The following is a 20696-nucleotide window of genomic DNA, read 5'->3' as shown; positions in this document are numbered from 1 at the left end:
TTTCTTTCTTTCTTTCTTTCTTTCTTTCTTTCTTTCTTTCTTTCTTTCTTTCTTTCTTTCTTTCTTTCTAACAGGGACATGAAGCATGAAGCCATTTTCAAAGTCTTAGCACCTGGGAGTTACTTGACTCTTTTCAGAACCATTCTGTTTGGCCAGCATCAAATGACACCTAGAGAGGTGTTAGAGAATAGCATGCAGTTAGATGTCCATGTTTTTCTTTGATAGAGAGTTTAATGAGGCTGAAATCAAAGCAAAAGTTATATCCCAGAGAGACGGAAACAATGAGCAATATAAAGAAAAAAGAAGAGAGATGTTCATTTATTCGCAAGATTTGTGGTTCATGAGGGTCTTGAGATTCTTTAGCTAAAATTCTGGCAGCTTCAGGAGAAGCTCACGCAGGTCTGAAGTTTAAACATTGATGGAACCTATTAGCCTCAAAGGAGGAATGATCTGTACCTCCAGTGTTGCACTGGCCACAGGCTATTTCCCTTTGAGTGTTTGTTTCTAACAGTAGAGATGAGTTTTTTGAGGGCAAAGGACCTCAGCGTCTCCTCCTCCAAGGCTCATCACTAAATACTTCACAAAACAGATCTTGAGACCCGACTGTTTATACCTCACAAGAAAGTCCAGGGATATTTTGACCTGAAGCATGCATGCAGAACTATTTATTCAGAAGATTTCCCTAATTTGTCTACTTGTAATTCCTGAGCAATTACAGTTAAAGGACTGCAAAATTCCTTACAAATGTAGTCCCATTAACTGCAAGTTAGATTGGTGAAGAGGAACAAGTATGCCTTGGAACAAGCAGGAACTCAATAAAAACTAATAACTGGATGAAGATATGTGCTTTCCAGTTTCCTTGGGAAGACTCTTCTGTTAGTATCTTTCTTGCTGAAATATGAGAGTTTCTTCCATTGAGTGTAGGGAAGCTGGCAGTGTTTGAATGTACAGTGGGAGAATGTAACATTGAGATTTGTTTAATAGATATGAAATTAGTGGCTGAGTTACAGTCATTCCTGATACTTAGTAAGCCTTTGTCTATGAGAATAAAAGAAACAGAAAGGAATTCCCTAATTTTGATTAGAAACAACATGCTTTTACTAGGATTCCAGGGTTGGAAATTTTAGAGTTTTAGAAGTAGCTAAAAGAACTTCTATGAGAGGTCTGAAATTTGGGATTGTGAAGAGAATTGAATGGGACTAGGATGAATTAACCTGAAGGAAAGAACTTCAGGTAACCCAATACTCTTCAACTATTCTCATTCTGTACTGAGTTTAAGATGAAATGAACCCAGACAGTATTATAGCAGAGTTCAGTTATCTGCATGGCATCTATAATTCATTATAAAGTTTCATTACTGGAGTAGTGGAGCAGCATATTGTGGAAGACAGTGCTCTGGATGAGGAGTCAGGAGATCAGGATGCTTGGTGCTTTCTAGCTTCATCAATTAGTAGTTGTACAACCCCTGTATAAATCAACCTTCTCTGTTTCTTTACCTCTAAAGTGGGAGGGAAGAAGAATTACTCTATATGCATTATGATGACCCAAAGACGCAACGAGATAATGGCTACTTGAGCTTTTACCATGGGCCCCAGCGTTAGCATAAAATTAAGCATCCAGGCAGATTGAAATTGTGGCCAGTCAACTTGGAACATCCTCTGGTAAATGAGACTTAGCACAGACTCTACAAGAGCAGAGGACTACACAGATTGCCTGAAAATGTCATTTAGCCTCAGAATTCTTAGCATCTGCTGATTCCCTCAGGTCAGTGTGTTAGAATGCCTAATCTGATGAAAGTTGTTTCCCTCTTGTCTAATTTTATATTGCGTCTTCTCCAAATGGAGTTGAATAAGACACAGAGAACACTGGAATCTGGCCTAACACCTGTTCTATTTTGGCCCTGGAAAAGTAAGCCCTCTTAGATGGCTTTCTGGGCCAGCTTCATGTTGCTTCTGCTTGTTGAAAGACATTGGAAATATCTGTGTCTCAGGCAGAACTGATTCCCTAGAGTTTAATGTTTCTTGATTTGTGATCACATGAGGATTCTCTTTTGTGGATGGTGGAGTTCCCTTAAAGGTACACCTCTCCTAGGATTTATGCAAAATGGGACCACTATCCTGGGTGTGAATGGGCCCCTCTTCTGTACAACTGAGAACAAGGCCACAGAGCAACTCAAGCTGGGGATTTTCTAAGAAAAACTAGCCAACCACTGCATCTGTTCACTTTGTAGCCCAGCTTCTTCATGTGGTCTTTCAGTGGTTTGAAGAAGGTACTTTGCTGGTGACCATTGAGAACACAGGCTCTGGAAGTGGGGAGGAAAGAGGACTGGAGGAGGATGGTTGAATTTTAACATTTGATGGGAATGAGTACTCTTACTCAGCTCCTCACTCTGTGAGGGATCAGAGCACCCCTGGCCTGGCACCCTCCTCACCAATAGCCTCTTTCCCTAGAAAGCTTATCTCGTCCTCCCTCAGGCCAGAGTAGGTGAGTTTGAAGTGAAATTTATTCTTTTAAATTGAATTCCTTGTTTCTCTGTCATTTTCAAGTATTCCAGGCCAAATTTGTGCTTAATTTTATCCGGCAGTTCTATGAATGACTGAACAACATCCTCACTTTACTTTTCTTCTCTGAACTAATTCTCCCCATTTCCTCCAACTAGTCCTCACTGAGCATTTACTCCAGAAGCAGAGTACACACTTGCCTTGTGGACACTACAGTTTCTAAAATGCCAACTGTGTAGGGTACAAGGCCTTTTGTCTGGGTCCTAGAATAAGGCAATCTTCTGTAATGACTTCAATAGTCTCTTACATAAAGAGTTGGGACTTTGCGGGTCTCAGGGTTGATTTACTACTCAGATGGGAAACTTTGAACCCAGATGCTGAGATTAAGGTCTGATGTGTGGTCCCTGGGGCAATTCCTACGTGAAGGCTGACATATATTCACTCCAGTTTACATGGTGACACCCTTTCAGAGACTTTAAATCTTCCAGGCCTTGATGGCAGTTCTAAGAGAATGAGAATTACCTCCATGTTCTCCAGAACAACATTTTCTGGCTTCTTCCTAATCTAGACCAAAATTCCTAACTGGTGACTTGAATGCCACCTGCTCGAGTAACAGCTTCATCCGGGTTGCTTCAGATAGGAGCAATTACATGTTCTCTTACCGGAGAACTTTCCATTCTCTTGAGTTAATATGACTCCAGGCTGTAGCAGGGAATTAGCAGATAGAATATAGAGTCTGACCTCAGAGGCTTATAAAAGAAAGAAAGAGACACCGAAGACTGAAATCACTTCCTAGCATTTCCTTTCATCTGTTGCTGAAGAGTTTGCTTTGCTGATACCACCACATACTTCCTTAGAAACCACTACCCAGGCTCCTGCGGGCTTCTGCTCTGTAGCAGTTACTGAGCAGAGCACTGATGTGGCACTAAACAGTCTACTCAACAGTTGTCTGAAAGTCCCTGCCCAGCAACTTCCAGGCCAAGAACACATACCACAGGGTCAGAGCCACCAGAGGTAGTAACTCGTTAGTAGTTTGTAGGAGAGGAACAGTCTAAGGGGTGTTACATTAAGGCCTGTAGTTTTGTACTGAATTAGTGGCAGGATCAGTATTTGAACCTGGTTCTCTTTACTTGTGATTCCAAACTGTCTAATATAATACTACATATGTGAAAATATAGATTTATATTTATAAACACATAGATGTATGTGTTTAAGCTTTATACTTGTAGAAGGCTTTATTTTACTTGTACCCTCTAATTCAACTCTCAGTCTTTTTTTGACAGGTAAAGAAACTGAAATATAATCACACAGATATCACATCTGGGGTCAGACCCAGGCTTTCTGGATCTGTTTGATCTCAGTGGGTGCTTACCGAGTTCTTCTTTAGGGTCCCTGTGGAATGAAATTCGGTTTTCTTTATCCCTCTCTCACAGTCTTCACAAAATTGTAACAGAACTCCTCACTAATATGCTGAGAAGGTGAAGTACAGGACAGTGAAGTGTGAACACCAGTGTATCATGATCAGTGAGAGTTAGTCACCTCAGGTACCCTAAGGGCAGGCATATGTAGGAAAAGGCCATAGCATTGGGGCAAGTAGGTTGAAAGACTGTACCCTTAGTTGCTGGGGAAACATTTTCATTAAAAAATGCTATCCGCTTACCATCATCCCCTCTGATTACATGGTTCAGTTTTTTAAAAAATATTTGATTTATTATTTTTATTTTATGTGTATGTATGTATTGCCTGTGTGTAGGTAAGTGCACCCATGTCGTGCAATGCCCGCGGAGGACAGAAGAGGCGGAAGACAGAAGAGGCTGTCGGATCCCCTCGAACTGGAGTTACAGACAGTTGTTAGCTGTCATGTGGGTGCTGGGATTCGAACCCGGGTCTTCTGCAAGAACAACCAGTGTTAACTGCTGAGCCATTTCTCCAGCCCACATGGTTTAGTTTTTATGCTATTTGTAGCATTTGTTTTTATAAAATCATAATCTTTAACATGTAAATAAATATAAAAAAACAGTCTTAGGAAGAACAACTATTTCCTCTTTTCCATGAGTCTGGAGTTTCGAATTGAGGACAAGGAAGGAGACGACGGATGTTATTCGGTATTTAATACGTGCCTGGAACCTTACATAAATTACCTCATATACCCAGCTTCACATGAGAAGAACCCGAGGTTCACATGGGTTATATAACATAAGCTGCCTTGTGCAGAGCAAGGATTGATAGCTTGGCCTGCTAGACTAAAGCCCTCTCAAAGTGCTCATGGTCCTCCTGACATGGGACACACTCAGCACCCAAGCTCTTTGGTTTTAGGGGATCTAACCTGTCACAATTAATCACTGCTGAGGAGTCAGCCTTTTTGTCAGAAATAGTGCTACAACCCATTGTTGAATGGTAGCAAGAGACTTAAACACATTCATGGTCCTCAGAAAAATCAGACCCAAGATGAAAATTTTAGGGCTGCAAAGGACCTTATCAAATACAGAGCAACCCTTGATTTCTGTGACTGCAGGAACAGACTAGGAGACTCAGGATTCATCCAGGTCACACAATTCTTTTGTGCTGAATCTGGGACCAGCACTGGGCCTCCTGTGTCTCATGAACGTTGGGGATTCAGCATGCCAGTCACAAACTATGGAGATGTAGAGAGAGTAATAAGACCCTCTAGAGTCCTGCTGATACAGACAGGATTCAAAGAAAGAAAAGTACTTGTACATGTAGTCAACAGAAAAAGCCAGCATGTGAAAATGCAGATCTAGGGTGGGCTAAAGAGATTCAGTAAGTGACTTCCCAGATTGTTTTGTTCCCATTGCACATACAGTTGGAAGCCAAATGCAAGCCACCAAGGTTGCAGCGAAACACTGAACAATTATAGCACAAATATTTGTGGGCAGCTGTGGGAGTGCAAGCCACCTGCTCCAAGTTTACAGCTTTGTTAAACTTGGTAAACATTAAAAATGGAATGGGAACGCCCCTGGTCTGCACAGCATCCCATACCCAGCCTGAGAGGCCTTGTTCGGGGAGCTGGGGTGACTGCCCTTGACCAGGCTTCTTCTCACTACAGTTCAGCACTTCTATTGGTTACATCAGTGTTGCCAAACAGGCTCTAGTAGAGACTGAGGGAGGCAGGGTGTGTCACAGACTCAGACTTATAGTTTGAAGGGGCTACAGGGATACCAGAATATAATTTCTCTCCTGTTGTTCAGATGGATAAACAACAGATCCAGCAACGATAAGCCCAAAGTTATTAAGTTAATGGCAGAACTGACTCTTGATATCTGAACTTTGAACCCCGATGATGAAAGAAAGAAGGGTCATAACATTATAGAATGTTACAGATAGAAGGGACATGGATTTCAACTACCGGGATTTTTGATTGTCACATGACCAAGGCTACTCCTGGCATTTAGTAGACAGATGTCAAGGATGCTAAATAGCCTGCCATGTGACAATCTGGCATAATGAGAACTGTTGAGAAATATTTTGTTAACTGTTAGACTTTGCAGTCAAATCTAAACCTGGAGATACAGAGGGACTTGACTATAGATTCCCCCAAAAGGACTTGATGTTCCTTCACTTTGGAGTACCTATCCTACCCCATCCCTTTGAGTCCTAGAGTGAATGTGTAGCAACGATGTTGCCTTCAGTAAAACGGTGACTCCAGCTCCCTCCCCATTCAGCTCCTGCACACTTGATCCTAAGTTCTTTCCAGCTTGGCTCTTACTTGGACTTTAGGCCCTCCTGCCCATAGGGCTGCAGCAGATACTGGTGCACCAGCTTGTCCCTGAGAGTCCCAGCCAGTTTGATTTTCTTTCTTGATCGATGTAGGTTGATGATGAAAAGTGTAATGGAGCCACGGACATAGTTGTGACTGAGGAGAGAGAGAGGGAGGGAGGGAGGGAGAGAGAGAGACAGAGAGAGAGAGAAAGAGAGAGAGGAAACAACATGGTTAGTGGATGTTGCTAAATAATTTTTAAGCTGCAGAAAACAAGACCATTCCAGAAAAGAGCATTTGTTTTATGGATCTTCCACAATAGACCCTGAAGACGGACCTGGTTATATTGTGGTCTCCTGAGAAGAAGATACCTCTTCTCACAACAATGTTTTTGTTTAAATTTATTGCAATTATCTTAGAAAACATATATACACGTATATTTGAGTATGAAGGTAACATATGATGATTGCTAAAAAATAAAACGGGAAAAATAGAAAGAAACATGAAAAAGAAATTCCCCATAGTCATTTAATCTTGAAACACAGCATTTTAGTAAACATCTAGTATTTTTAGTTATTAGTTTGAGAAATATTTATTAAGTACTTTGATGTATGCAACTATATTGCTCAGGTTTTATCCTAATTGGGATCAAACTATTCACATAGCTTTTTTCAGTTAATGAATATCTCAATTACGTTCCCCTGTCATTATAGTTTCTTTTACTTATAGAATAACAATGAATGTTTCAATCATAGAAATGTAATTTATTCAGTCACCTCCCTACTTTTGTGGATTTATGTTGTTTTCAATTTTTGCCATTATAAATTACATTGTAAAAGTTTCATTTAACGTAAGATTTTTGTATGCAATAGTTATTTCTAATGGAAAAAGTCCTAGAAGCTGGAATCATCTTTTCCCATTTTTGCCAGCCCTGGAGGTGCTCTTTTCTTTTTTATCATATCAGAATACCAGTTATCCTGACAAATACACATTTTGATAATATTATCTGGACAGTTTGTAGATATTTGTTTCTGTCAGCTCTGTATTAGAATTCCCATTTCTGCATGCCCTCGGAACACTGGAATATCTTGGCCAACCTGAGAGATGAAAATGGGATCCTACTGTTGTATGATTTTGTATTCTACTTCATAGCGTAGGATTTTTATTTGCCCAATTGCTATTTAATTTCTTCTTTTGTAAGATGCCTATTCACATCCTTTGCCCATTTTTCTATTATTTATAAAATGATTTATTTTTAAGGACCTCAACTCTTTATAAACACGTGTACTACAAAATTTCCCACTTCCTTTGACCATTTCAATTTATTGATAGTATATTCTGATATATAGAAGTTTAGAATATTTATGTTGTCAAATTTATTTTTTTGCCTTTTGTGTTCATTATTTTACTTACCCCAAGATTATAAAACTAGTCACCATTTTGGAATCCTTTTATACCAGAACAAAATGTCTAGAACCATGGGAGAACTACATGCCTACATGCACGGGCCTTTCAGCATGTATCAGCAAACTGTAACGATTTCCCTCCTTCTGAAGGAAAAAAGACTTGTTTCTAAGGGGTCCCTTTGGGCTCCATCTGGATGGGTTAATGAGAGGAAGCAAAAAAACAAACAAACAAACAAACAAAAAACAAAACAAAAACCCAGCCCAGCCTTCAAAAGAGGAGTTCAGAGAAACTCTAAGTCAGCTTTGCCCAGAGGAAAACGTTGCTTGTAGACACAGCACCCCTTGATCCCTGGGTCACTCATCTCTGTTTCTAAAGAGGCTAATTAAGAGCCAAGCAGCTAATGGCAGGTTAGTAGGACAACTCAGGAGTTTTTTAAGGAAGTACAGTTTTCATGGCTCTTCCTTAGAGATTGTGGTTCAATTCAGTTAGACTTGTGGACTGGGAACCTATATTTAAAAAAAAAAAATTCTGAGATACTTGGATGATGAGTTGGGTTTGGGGCCTACTAACTTAGAACAACACACTAAGGTTAGGGGAACTCCCAGAATATCCACCTAGCTGCACATCAGATGTTTTCCCCTCGCATCCATAAGAAGGTATACGCTTATATTCAAGGCTTTTTGGATGCCTGCATTTCTGTTCTGATAAATTATGAAATAACTCCCTTGTGCAGTCCTGTCCCTCCTCCAGTCCCTTCTAGTCCTCCACAGCATGAGAACTAGATTTTGTAACCAAATGATTCAGAAGAGAATGCTAATTGATTTGAGCAGACTTGTGTCACCAGAGTTTTGAAGAAAGATGCTGACAGCCGGTGTTGGTACTGACCACCAGTTCATTTCCATAGGCGGGCTATCAGCTCAGCTTACCTATGTGTAAGACTGAAGAAGACGTCATTAACTACAAGTACTTTGGGCTTTAAGAGTGTGAACAAACTAGGTATGGGTGGGTATCAATTTAGCTAGATTGCAGTAAACCCTTTTTTGTAAGCTACTATTAAACAACACTTTTAAAGGTCAGAAATAGAGGAGAAAGCATTTGCTTACATTTATGAGTTTCTCCTTGGCAGTGCTGGGGCAGAATATGCCTTTGGAGACTGCAGAAAGAAGGGTGGGATGTGAGGACCTGAGATCACAGCATTACTGTGGGGAAACAGTCTTTCCAAGCTGTTTGGCAAAGGTTTGATTTCCATGTACATAGTTCTCCTGGGAGAGACAAACCAGCACAGCCCAGAGACCAACAGGTTCTCACAGAAATCATGGTCCTTCTTAGGTGGGAACTGGTACTGAGGACTGCCTTAACCATCTCTCACCCTGCTTGGCTCATAGGCAAGGGCATGAAGCCGAGGCCTTTTGGCTGCAAAGACATATTCTTGGCTAGGGATTCAGCATCAACCCGAGAGTACTGTGTTGAGAATCCAGATTCCCAAAGATTGTATATTCTCTGTCCATAGGAAGCTAATCCTGGAAGAGTATCTATTTCTTATGAAAATGGTATCTGAAGGCTTTGGTCAGCAGGCCATTTTTCATGCCTGATGTTGTTAAGTGCTGGCGGCTTTTGGTTATCTTAGCGCATGCTCCTTTCTGGAAAGAAGCTGCTTCAGTAGAACATCTATCCTTCTCTGTGTCCCACTCATGGTGAGACTTTTTCACCAGCAGCCAATCCATGTATCTGGAGTTCATCTTTGCTGGCTGTTCTTTTCCAGCCTGACATCTTCTTTTTGTTGCCATGGGAGGAGGAGGAAGTGAGTCAGAGAAGAGAGGTTGGAATGGGAATATCCTGCATATAAGAGGTGGGAGATGTCAGATGGGAGGTGTGTCTTGAGTTCCAGATAGAAAACAGTCATGTTCTAGAAACATCTCCAGTGAAGCTGGGCTTCTGGGAAAAGGAAGGGAGGATGAAGCATCGCAGTCATTGATCATTCCCAGTGAAAGTTAATGTGCTTGAAAATTCAGTTGGTCCATTGTCTCCAAATCTAATTCAAAGGTTTTGGGTTCGGTAAAAATCAGGCCCTGTTTTGCGAAACATTTTTCCCCTTAATTTCAAAGCCCCTGTGTATTTTAAGGGAAATTTAATCCACATGTTTCTGATTCATTTACACTTAACTCATCAAAATATTGTTTTGTAAGAGTCATTTGATGTCCAAGAAGCCTCAGGAACCTTTTTTATGAGCCTTTAAAAAAACTTCTTCTGAAAAACAGGAAGTCATGTTTTGCCAATAATAAACGAATTTGAACCCCAAAAGGCTCAATTTTGCTTTAACATCCTCTATGTTCCAATTGGTTCTGAGTGTGGCTGATGACCACAGCTCCACCCCAGAAACATACATTGTCTCAGCAGACGGCTGTTAAAAACCGTTTGCTGTCAACACTTGATTGTTCTCTGAACAAGATCTAGGGTGAGAACTGTAGCTCTACCAGCTCTCTAACTCCTTAACTCCAGAACGGGAAGCACAAAGGCACCTGCTGGTGTTGGTGTAAGCACCTAACTTTTTCTCCTGAATCCATCTTAGGAGATGAGGTTCTGCTAGGTCAAAAATGATCCACAATGCAAGAGGCTGCCACGAGAACCACAAAAGTGTCCAAGTAGGTGACAGATGACTATCAGGGAGATGTGAAAGAGATTCCTGTGTTCAGTGAGACACTGGGCCAAATGACCTTTAAGAACTCCTCAAATGAAAAACTTTGCATCATTGATACTATTATTTAAATACAGGTGTGATACCATACAGCCTTCAGAATTTAAAGAGATAGTTTAAGTACATATACTAGCAGGCTTATATTTCATCTAGTTCCTATTTTGATCCAGGGTATTTATTTCAAACTATTATCCAAGGTTGATTAGCATGAAGCTAATGTGTCCACTCTGAGATGATTCTGTGATTCCTTGTAACTGTTGAGGGAGTGGGACACAGAGCACGTGTTTCCTAGAGGGGGAGCAGATGCTTCTCTGATCCTGTGCCTGCCTGTGGACACCTGACACTTGCTGCACGGAGGAGACCTGCAACCTCAGCTAGCCCACTGTGGGCATTTCTTCAGAGTTGAAGGAATGAAAGACCTTAAATTCAGTTCTTATCATTGGGGTGACACGGATTATGTAATTTTCTTTTAATGAGGAGGACAGACTATATTGATAGAAGCCTGGTGGAACCACTTCCCTAAAGAGGTTCTGGGAGAGGGTTCAAATTCAGAGTTGACTAACTTGGTGGAAGCTTCATAATAGTGAATGGAAGCATTTCAAATCACTTTATTACATCACCTCTTCTGGCTGATGTGGCGAGATTGAGGGCAAGAGCTGTAACTATAAATCAGTAGGAATGTTGTGATGCCCTCTTTCTGTCTTCTTTCGTTCCTTCATTTCTCCATCAAACATTTATACCAGTCTTCATGCCAGTCACTATATCAGACACTAAAAATATAAAGCTGTGAAGCACTAACCCTTAAATTCATAGAATTTTGTATTATATTATATTAATTATATTATTAGCGAGAACTGCTCATGAGAATTCTGAAGAACATTAGCGTGAACCCTACAATGAGCTTTCATGAGGAGCCAGCCCTCAGAGAACATTCAAATCCTGCTCAGTCCACATAGGAACTACTTTTTTGTCCTGGGTCCTCAGACAAGCATTATAAAGGCCACGGACTGGTGTGGTTTCCAATAGGGACAGAAGGTGCCAAGAGTAATTTTTCTCTCTTGAGGCTGGGGGTCCACTTTTGGGTGGTTGCCTCAGGGCCTGGCACAGACAGGGAATACAATGTTGCCTTGTGTGATGATCAGATAATTCTAGGCAAGGCCATAAAGCAGTCAGTCACTGTCAGGTATGGGTTTGAGCTTCCTGCTGAGCAAAAGGGATGTTGAAAGCTTCTGGCCTCTGCCCAAGACAGCCTCCCCTCCCCTACAATAGGCACTTGTATCTCCAGGCAAGACAACTGGCCCCTGGCCCCTCTCTGCTCTGAGTGAGTCTTTGAAACATCTTATCATGAAGAATTAACTGGCTTGGCTCCTGTCTCATCAAGGACAGAGAAGGAGCATCTGGTGTAATCTGACCATGGCAGCTCTTTGTGCTTCTCTCCCCTTGATCAGCCCTGATAGGCCCTGGCTGGAGGTCTGGCAGGAGGCAGGAGGCAGGAGGCCGTCCCTGCCCCCAGTTTTCTTTGCAGTAAGAGAAAGAATTCTCTTTTCCAGGGTAACCTCCTTTGCTTTAAACAGGAAGTGATGTAAGGCATCTTTGGCCAGATGGACTTTGCTTTAGGTCCAGCTTCAAATTTTTCCCTTATGGTCTTTGTGATTTAAACTTGAAAAAAATCTGCCAAACTTTATTCACTGACAATGAACTTGCCTGTTTGTTTTTAAAGACAACTCTAATGACACCCGGTACTTCAGGTCAAAAAGAGAGGGACAAACTAGCACACCACACAGGATTATTATATATCTAGCACTCCTGTCCCTCAAAAGGAAGTATACATTTCACAGATTTTTAACACTTAAAATAGATGACATTTTTGTACTACTGAAAGTGCCCCTAAAGCTAGCATGCTTCCCCTTGGCCACTCCTTTAGTTCTGAAGACCCCAGGGAGACCCTGGTCTAGGCCGGGTCCTGGTGGTACCACTCCCCAGTACACACCTTACAGAAACTTATTTCCTTAAGTTCTGAGGTGGGTCAGTGGATCAGACTTGGCCTCTCGCCTTGGCTTAGCCTTAGACACACATACACACACACACACACACACACACACACACACACACCACACACACAAACACATACCCCTTTGTGGGCATTACATCAGCTGGCACAAAGAAAATGCCCAATTTGTTGCATGAGTAAGAGAATGACAAATAGCGTGTGTTTTACAAACCTTTTATGAGTAAATCCCGTAAGTACGAGAAGAGAGGTTTACTTGGCAAAAAAGCTCTCAGGACTCATTTGAAACCTATGGAGAGGATGCTGACTGCTGAGGCAATGTTCAACTAAGATCAGCGGACAATGGTGAGCCTTGAAGGGTCCAATGGCATGGAATTCTAAAAGGGGCTGAAGCCCACTGGGATGGCTTTCCTTTTCTGTTGTTGTGAAGACTTACTTGTGGTGGTTTGTGCAGTGAGCATAGATCCTTAGTTTGTCTCGGATGACACGTCCTGGTCGTGGCTTCCGCTGGAGCCCAGCCACATGCACTGCCAGAACTTTAGGACCAATCAGACGCTTGTAAAGGAGAGAAAGCCAGTAATCCTGAGGAGAACAGAGAGGTGGACAGTCAGGGAGACAACTCACATGAAGGTGTGCTGAGTAAGCGTGACAAATACTTCAGGTCAGAAAGCACTTCCTGCAGGAGTACGGTATGGTTATCCCATGAAGAGCTGCCCTGGGCTGATAAGGAAGTGGGGACCCTCTGACATGGCCTTCCCACTAAGTGGGGAAGAGTACGTGGAGTAAGCTCAGAGCAGCATATAGACAAGTGAATCAAAGTGCTTCACAAATGAAACAAACTGTTAGAGGCCTTTTTTCCTATGACTTCACTTCCATACTAGTATATGGTTTCTGTTTTATTGTAGAATGGAAGATTTCTAATCTTTAGGATTGTTACCTTCGTGAGAATCCAAAAATAGCCTCCAAATATTATCACTGAGGACTTCTAGAAACGGGGAAGGAAACAAAGCTTCTCCAGGCAGGAGCCCAGGCTGTTCTCCATTCCAGAGCCAGAAAAGCAAACAGAAACACGTTTGCACACTATGGTGCTAATTCTTGGTCATTCTCAATATTCTACAATAAAAAGAATGATTCTAAACTAAAGAGAATTTCAACCAATTAATAAATATACATTATGTAGCCCACCCACATGCCTAAGCTTACAAAGAGTCTGCCTGCCACCACCTTAATTTCAGCTGTATTTGCTGTTATTACATTTTGTTTTTGTATTTCATACACATAAAAATTTACATTGCTGTTGTGTGAGCTCTTAGCATCTACTATTGGTTAATGAATTCATTATTTATATCTCACTATTTAAAACAGGCCTTCCTTATTTGCTTACCAAAGCCACACTCTAAATTCTGTAATTCAGGACATGCTCTTTGCTGATGTCACCTTTCCAAGCAGAAGCCCCTGGTGATCTATGCTTTTTATTGTGTGATTATCTATAAAATCAGTTGTCTGAAAATATCTGGCAAATTTCATAAATTAGAACAAGTTCCTCTAAGTCCCTTTGTCACTAGAATACGTTCACACCTGCCATGACTAATGTGTTCCAAGCCTTGCCCAACTGTTTAACCCAATTTTAAATGACCCTAGGATGACTGTCAAATAAGAACTCTCAGTACTTAAAACTCAGCTATTTGATCACTGTCAATCACATAGATGGAAAAATGTCATTGTCTTAATTCACTCTTATTTAATTATAATTTCTGCATTTTTTAATTCATGAAGTGTCTAACACATTCCAATACAATTTCCACCTTTTCCTAACTGATTTATGACATGACATTTTAAAAATAGTAAAACTTTGGGACTGGAGAGATGGCTCAATTGTTAAAAGTACTGGCTGCTCTTGCAGAGGACCTAGATTCAGTTCCCAGCACCCATGCGGCAGCTGACAACTGTCCCTAACTACAGTTCCAGGAGCTCTGACACCCTTTTCTGGCCTCTATCTTTCCCATTACACTTTGCTACTATTGGTTGTTTTTATTTATTACTTCTGTAAGTTGTTCTAGGTTATCTCTATGCTGAGGATCATTGCAATATGTAAACTTAAAGTTTTGTCAGCATTTTTCCCCCTTGACCTATGCCTTTCCTTTGTCATGTCTGGTCACTTCTTAATTTTCTCTGGATATGCAGTTACTTTAAAATGTTTCTGTCTTTGATGTCTGACCCCCAAAATGAAAAAAAAAAAAAAAAAAAAAGACAAACAATGTAAAAGGTGCTGGCCTTCAAAATCTTCTGTGGTCATTTCAGCTGGGAGGGAACTGTGCATAATGGAGCAGCAATGGAACAATGGCGCTGGATCCTTTGTACCTCTGTGATCAGAAGGTGTAATCAATCACCCCATCAGGGCAGGATCTGAAACAGTGGTAGAGTAGAGATCCCTGATGTTTGGATGACAAGGTCTTTCTGGTTCATCCTAGTTTTGGCAAGCTGATTGTAAACATCTTTAATTCGTGTACACAGCTGCCTACCATGGAGCTGAGGCGTAAGGGTTGGTAGTCACTAGTGAACTAAGAGCTAAAATTGAACAAAATTAATTGAGATTCACCATTTAAGACTTCTTCTGGAAGTTGTAAGTCTTCAGAGAACCAAATTAGTTTTATCAGCCAGATCCTGCCAGTAGTGCACTTATTATCTAGGCAGGGAGGCAGAGTCCCACTGTTACCTATTCTGCCAGCTTCCTGGGATCTTCTGCAATCTATCTTTTAATAGTAGCAAAAAAATTCAGATACGTCTAACCTGTGGCTCAGAGGCCACATGCACCCCAGGATAGCTATGGATGTGGCCCAGCACAAAATTGCAAGTTTGCATAAAACGTTATGAGATTCTTTTTGGTGATTGTCAAAAACCTTGATTGTGCAGTCTCAAGCGTGAACTTTGCTTATGACAATGTTGTGCTGCAATATTAAGATGATGGTATGCTTGCAAGTTTGATTTTTATTTATTTATTTTTTGGTCTTTTTGAGACAGGGTCTCCCTGTAGCCCCCACTGGCCTGGAACTCACAATGTAGACCAGGCTGGCCTTGAACTCGCAGAAAATATTTTATTTATTATTTTTATTTTATGTGTATGAGTATATTGCCTGGATGTATGTAAGTGCACCTATATCATGCAATGCCAACAGAGGTCAAAAGAGGCATTAGATTCCCCTGGAACTGGAGTTACGAATGGTTGCTAGCCGCCATGTGGGTGCTGGGAATCGAAACTGGGTCCTTGCTAAAGCAGTCAATGCTCTTACTCTTAACTGCTGAGCCATCTCTCTAGCCCTGTTCCCCGACTTTTATGATTATTTTGACATGGAGTTCAAAAAACTTTATAGAAAATATAACATTTAAAAAATATCTTTCATGTTTAAGGCATTGAAAATTGTTTGGTATATGGTACTAACTTTATTACTTAAAAAAAACATAATAGCTATTGGTATATTATATAGTGAATGACCTATTCCTGAGGTTATCTTTATCATATAATAAGTCCATATACATGTCAGATAAGATTGATGTTAGTTTATAAAAGTAGCACTATGCTATATGTAATTTTCTGTCTCTTTTTCACTTAACTTTATTTCCTAAGACTCATCAGGTTGTTACATGCACTAACAATATATTAATCTTCAGTTACAGGTTTCTCACATATTGAAGGCAAATATTTACTTTTTATTTTTTAATATTATTTTTAATATTATTCATATTCTAATGAATTAGAATCTTCTGGAGTGAGCTCCAAAACTGTGCAGCACTCTAGGTGATTCTGATAATCAGGAAAGTTTAAGGAGTGCTGCTCCAGAGGACATGTGTAGGAGTGGAACTGCTGTGTCACATGCAGGTGTAGGAATATTCACCTTTGGGCTCATGCCTGTTTTCCAGGGCGGCATCAGTGATTGCAGCTCACACTCCTTCCAGCATATGTATGTACTTGCTAATGCCAGTTGCTTTCATATTTTATAACTTCTGTCAATCTAGAGGGCATAAAATTGTAGTTCTTTCTATATGTTATTGAAGAAATCTTTTCCAAGTTTATAAAGCTATTATATATGTCCATTTAAAACTTTTAAAGTGTTTTTTTTCTTTCATGATTAAGTTTTAAATCAATCTAGGATGGGTCTGGCTGCAGGCATTAGGTACGTATCTATTTCCATATTTTTGCATATCAATGGTCAACTATGGCCACGTCATCTGTTTACTGGCCTCTTCATTCTTTTTGCTTGTTTGTTTTATGAGATAGGGTCTCATTACCTAGCCTAGGCTGGTCTCAAACTCATGATCCTCCTGCTCTACCCTCCCATGTGCTATTATTACAGGCATATTCCACCAAGCCTGGCTTGGGTCTATCCATTCTTTAGTAATTTGTAATGTCCTTTGTATCCCACATTTAACTTCCTCACACTCATGGGTCTGTTTCTCTAGGCTCTCTGTTCTGCTCCATTTTTCTGGGCCATACGAATACCATGCTGTTTTAATTATTACTGTTTTATGTTTTATCTTAAAATTTAGTAGAGTAAGTCTTCTAACCTGTTCTTCAGGAATAGCTTTGTTAAATTTGGGCCTTTGCTCAGGGATGTTTTAGGATCAAATTATCCAGTATCTAAACAAAAATCTGTTAGCAGTTTGGAATTACAATTAATTTATAACTCAAAAAAGGAGAGTTTACATTTTATGATATTAAAACTTCTTATCCAGAACTATGGCAGGAACGAACAAAGGACTTCTGGGTGGCATCTTCTCTCTTCTCTCTCTCTCTGCTTTAAAGGAGAGAGACCAGTTCACAATTATGTGATTTTTTTCTATTAAAAATTATTTTATATATTTTATAATGGAAATAAATATTGGTGAAAAGACTATGGGAACTTTTTAAAGCTGAGAGCGTGAAATCAGAAAACATTTTTCAGAGTTTTCTAGTAATGATTTGGTAGTAAGCATAGCAATAAAGAGAAGCCAGTGTTAGCGTCACACTTGGTCTGTTGGCAGACTCACTGATTTTCCATTAGCAGAGAGGCTCCGTCAAAGCGCTTCTGCATGCCTTCCTCCCTGCCTGTCCACTTGCTATTCATCTGTGAAGGATCTCTTTCCTTCCATTTCCAGAAGTGCACATCACTGAGCTTTATTTTCCACCTCCCACCCCAATTCTGAGGCAATGTGTCCCAGTAAAATGTGTGATCTAGGTAATAGTTACAGGTTTCTCGCATATTGAAGGCAAATATTTACTTTTCATTTTTTAAAATATCAGTTCATAATGAGTTCTTTTTCACAATTATGAATACATTCCACTTATATAAGCATAAATAAAATTGTACATATGTAGTGACTCCTGCATATTTCTTAAGGGAATATATGAAAAAGTAGGAAAATATACACAAAACCGTTAGGAGAATAAGCAGCATACATTCATATTTATACCAACAAAGACACTGGGCGAAAGAATATAACACGTTTTCAGACAGCAAAAGTCATTAACACGGAAATAAAATATTGTGACCTTTTACGTCAATAGTGAAAAATTCCCAAAGGAAGGAATGCATTGCAATTTCCAAGGGACAAAGAGAGACACAGACAGACATTCTTTAAATGTATCAGGCATGAGAAGAAGTTGAAGAAAAATAGTATCCATTTATTAGTTGGAAAGGGAAAACTAATAGCAGGTGACACTAAAATGACAGAGGTTTTAAATCTTTCTTTTTCCTTCAGCATTTGTCAAAAAGTCAATTGTTGTCTGAAAGGTAGACAAGGCAGTGTATGGTCTGAGTTGAACCAAAACAAATAGGAAAGGAGAAACTGACGGAGGGCTGGAGAATTTATGGGATTAACTGCTGAGCTGTATGTTCCTTGAGCTCTGCAACTACCATACCAATTCCTATAGTCCAGTGCCTATGGGAGGTGCTGGGATTCAAGTTTAACATGAATACCTACTGTATTTTAGGTTCTGGGCTAGTCCTTTGGATACAATTGAAGCTTATAATCTATTAAGAAAGTTCTTTCCCTTTATCCCTCAGGTTTCTTGAATATCCCTCCTTCCTCCCTCCCATGTAAATGCCCCAATTTTTATCTATTTCTCCCTTAGAACACTTTCTGCCTACTGTTCTTCTCTCAAGAAGAAATTCAAGAGAGATAGGACCATAGGAACTGGTATTATCAAGGAAGAAATGGGGAAAATGGGGACACTTTAAATGGGGAAGCCATGGAGAGTTAGACAGGGAGAGAGAGACAGAGGAGAGATAAATAATGCCTAACTAGTTTTAAGGAATCAGAGGGAATCATATTAGTCTACAACCTAAGGACAAATTACACATATAACATCTCTACATGAGTCCAAGTATATGCTAAAGGCTAAATAACAAGAAACAGTGCCAGACAGGAGAAACCTTCCTTTGAGTTATTGGCTAGGATGGTCCAAGAGACTCCCAAAATTATACAGGCCTTGATTGCCACAGGCCTTGATTGCCTCACAGAACTTGAAGGTAAGACCCTACTGTTGAAGACAGAACATACTTCAGACACAGGATTTGGAGCAATGGACCTGGAACTGACCTGGAAGCCACTTCCCCTGAAGGCTAGCTCATATAGCTTTTGCGAGTACTATGAAGATGCCAAGGGAAAACATCAGTTGGTGGTCTAACACCAGCTTCAAGGCCTAAAAATCACATCAGTGGCCGGCACAGCATATGACATTAGTGCAGTAGTGGCACTTTTATCTTGGGGGCAATCAATAGCTACCTAATTGGACTAAAAGTCCACTCAATGGGAAGAAACTCAAGTGTGGTACTGTAAGCACAACAAAATACACATGGCTGGAGAGGTCAATGATCTTAGAAAAAACTCCAAGACTGTCACATCCCTAAACTAATGTAATTTCTTACTATGTGCAAAATATGGATCCTTATATTTACAGACAAATATCGCAGTCACCACTCATTAAAGAAGCTTTTTTTTTGCACCAGATGGAGACTGTTACTATGTACCACAACTGGTCACACACAGACATTGTCTATGAAGTACCCAGGCCTAAGTGACACATCTACAATGCAACCTCTACATCTAAGGCTCATGGAACATAGAACAGGGGTAAAGAGGTCACTAATGAACTTCTCAGCTCTCATTAATGACGCTCCCTCATGCAACAGAGGACCAGGAACACAAAAGGTCACAAATGGCCAAAGCATAGAGATTAAGAGTCTGCAGAATGCTGGCTCTTGGACTGGAAATGTAAGAGAAGGGCAGGCGTCTATGAGATCCTATAGCAGAGGATCTGATTCAGCCTAGGGCACTGATGGAATTTCTCACAGAGAGACATTTAAGATTTGAGGAAGAGAGGGGAGGGAACAGAAAGTGTTTAGGGGCAAGCAAGAGAACATCTTCAAAGGCTCTGGGATATGAAGGCACTCAGTGTGTTTGATCTGATACAAATTCAGATTCTCACTGGCCTTGCAAACAAAGGCAAGAGTGGAGCAAGAAGAGGAGGCCAGTTCACAAGGACCCAAGAATTCTAGCATTCATGTTAAAATAAGTGGGACGTTATCATGGAACTTAACAGTGACATTATCTGGCTTACATTTAGCAAGTTGGTTCTTGGTACTGTGAAGAAATCTACTGAGAGATTAATTTAAAATAATGGGGAGCATGGTTTTGATTAAGGACATTAAATTGAACAGAAGAGGAGTTTTAGAGGCATTTAGGAGAGAATACTCAATAGGACTGGGTGATTGGAGAGAGACAGAGAATGAATGTGAAACAGGATTCATAGCTTTCAAATGTTCAGATCCTGGGTTCTGGAAGATGGGATGGCAACCAGTTGCTTAGCAACAAGTGTTTCCATTCTATGCTTAATCTACTTCCTTCTAATTTAGCCCCAGCCCTCCAAAAGCTTAGTGATGCAAAATTCTGCCAGGGACAAATGTATAAAGAGCATATCTGTAGGAAAAAAAAGCTCAAAGAGAAACTAGCAGTGACTAAAAAACATGTGCTTCCATGTGTCTGTATGAGTAAGTTCTGGTTTCTTTTTTTTTATTTTATTTTTTATCACTGTTAACGCATATGAAACTACTGCGTATTTTTTTTCAGGGTTTGTCTTTATCCACATATTTCACTCACTATTTCTCAAATTTATTATTTGCAAATCTAGAGGAAAGAAAAGGGACCCCTGCTTCAGAGGACCAAGCTCTGCATTCCTCTTCATGAGACAAAACAAACAAACAAAAACCAAAACCCTGAACATGCCAACGACACACACCCACACGTGAGATAGTGCTCTTTTCTTGACCATGCTCTGAGTATCCAGGACCCTAGAAATCTGATCAGATTGTCTCTAACTTTTGGTCTGAA

The 20696-nt window shown here is 40.3% G+C and overlaps 1 protein-coding gene across 2 annotated transcripts in view; it reads right to left on the bottom strand.

Annotated features, from left to right (window-relative positions):
- Hpse2 (heparanase 2 (inactive)) overlaps nucleotides 1-20696 on the bottom strand; it is a 785472-nt gene that overhangs the window by 17898 nt on the left and 746878 nt on the right. For both annotated transcript variants that reach the window (XM_008831949.2, XM_008831950.2), the window contains 2 exons: nucleotides 12766-12911; nucleotides 6229-6375 (listed from right to left, as the gene is read on the bottom strand). In XM_008831949.2, coding sequence (XP_008830171.1) covers nucleotides 6229-6375; nucleotides 12766-12911 — 293 coding nt within the window. The remainder of the gene's footprint in view (nucleotides 1-6228; nucleotides 6376-12765; nucleotides 12912-20696) is intronic.

Source organism: Nannospalax galili, unplaced genomic scaffold (genome assembly GCF_000622305.1).
Source record: "Nannospalax galili isolate Female #2095 unplaced genomic scaffold, S.galili_v1.0 scaffold875, whole genome shotgun sequence".
NCBI classification, from domain to species: domain Eukaryota; kingdom Metazoa; phylum Chordata; class Mammalia; order Rodentia; family Spalacidae; genus Nannospalax; species Nannospalax galili.
The sequence above is the reverse complement of the archived record's forward strand: the minus strand, read 5'-3'. Positions and strand labels throughout refer to the sequence as shown.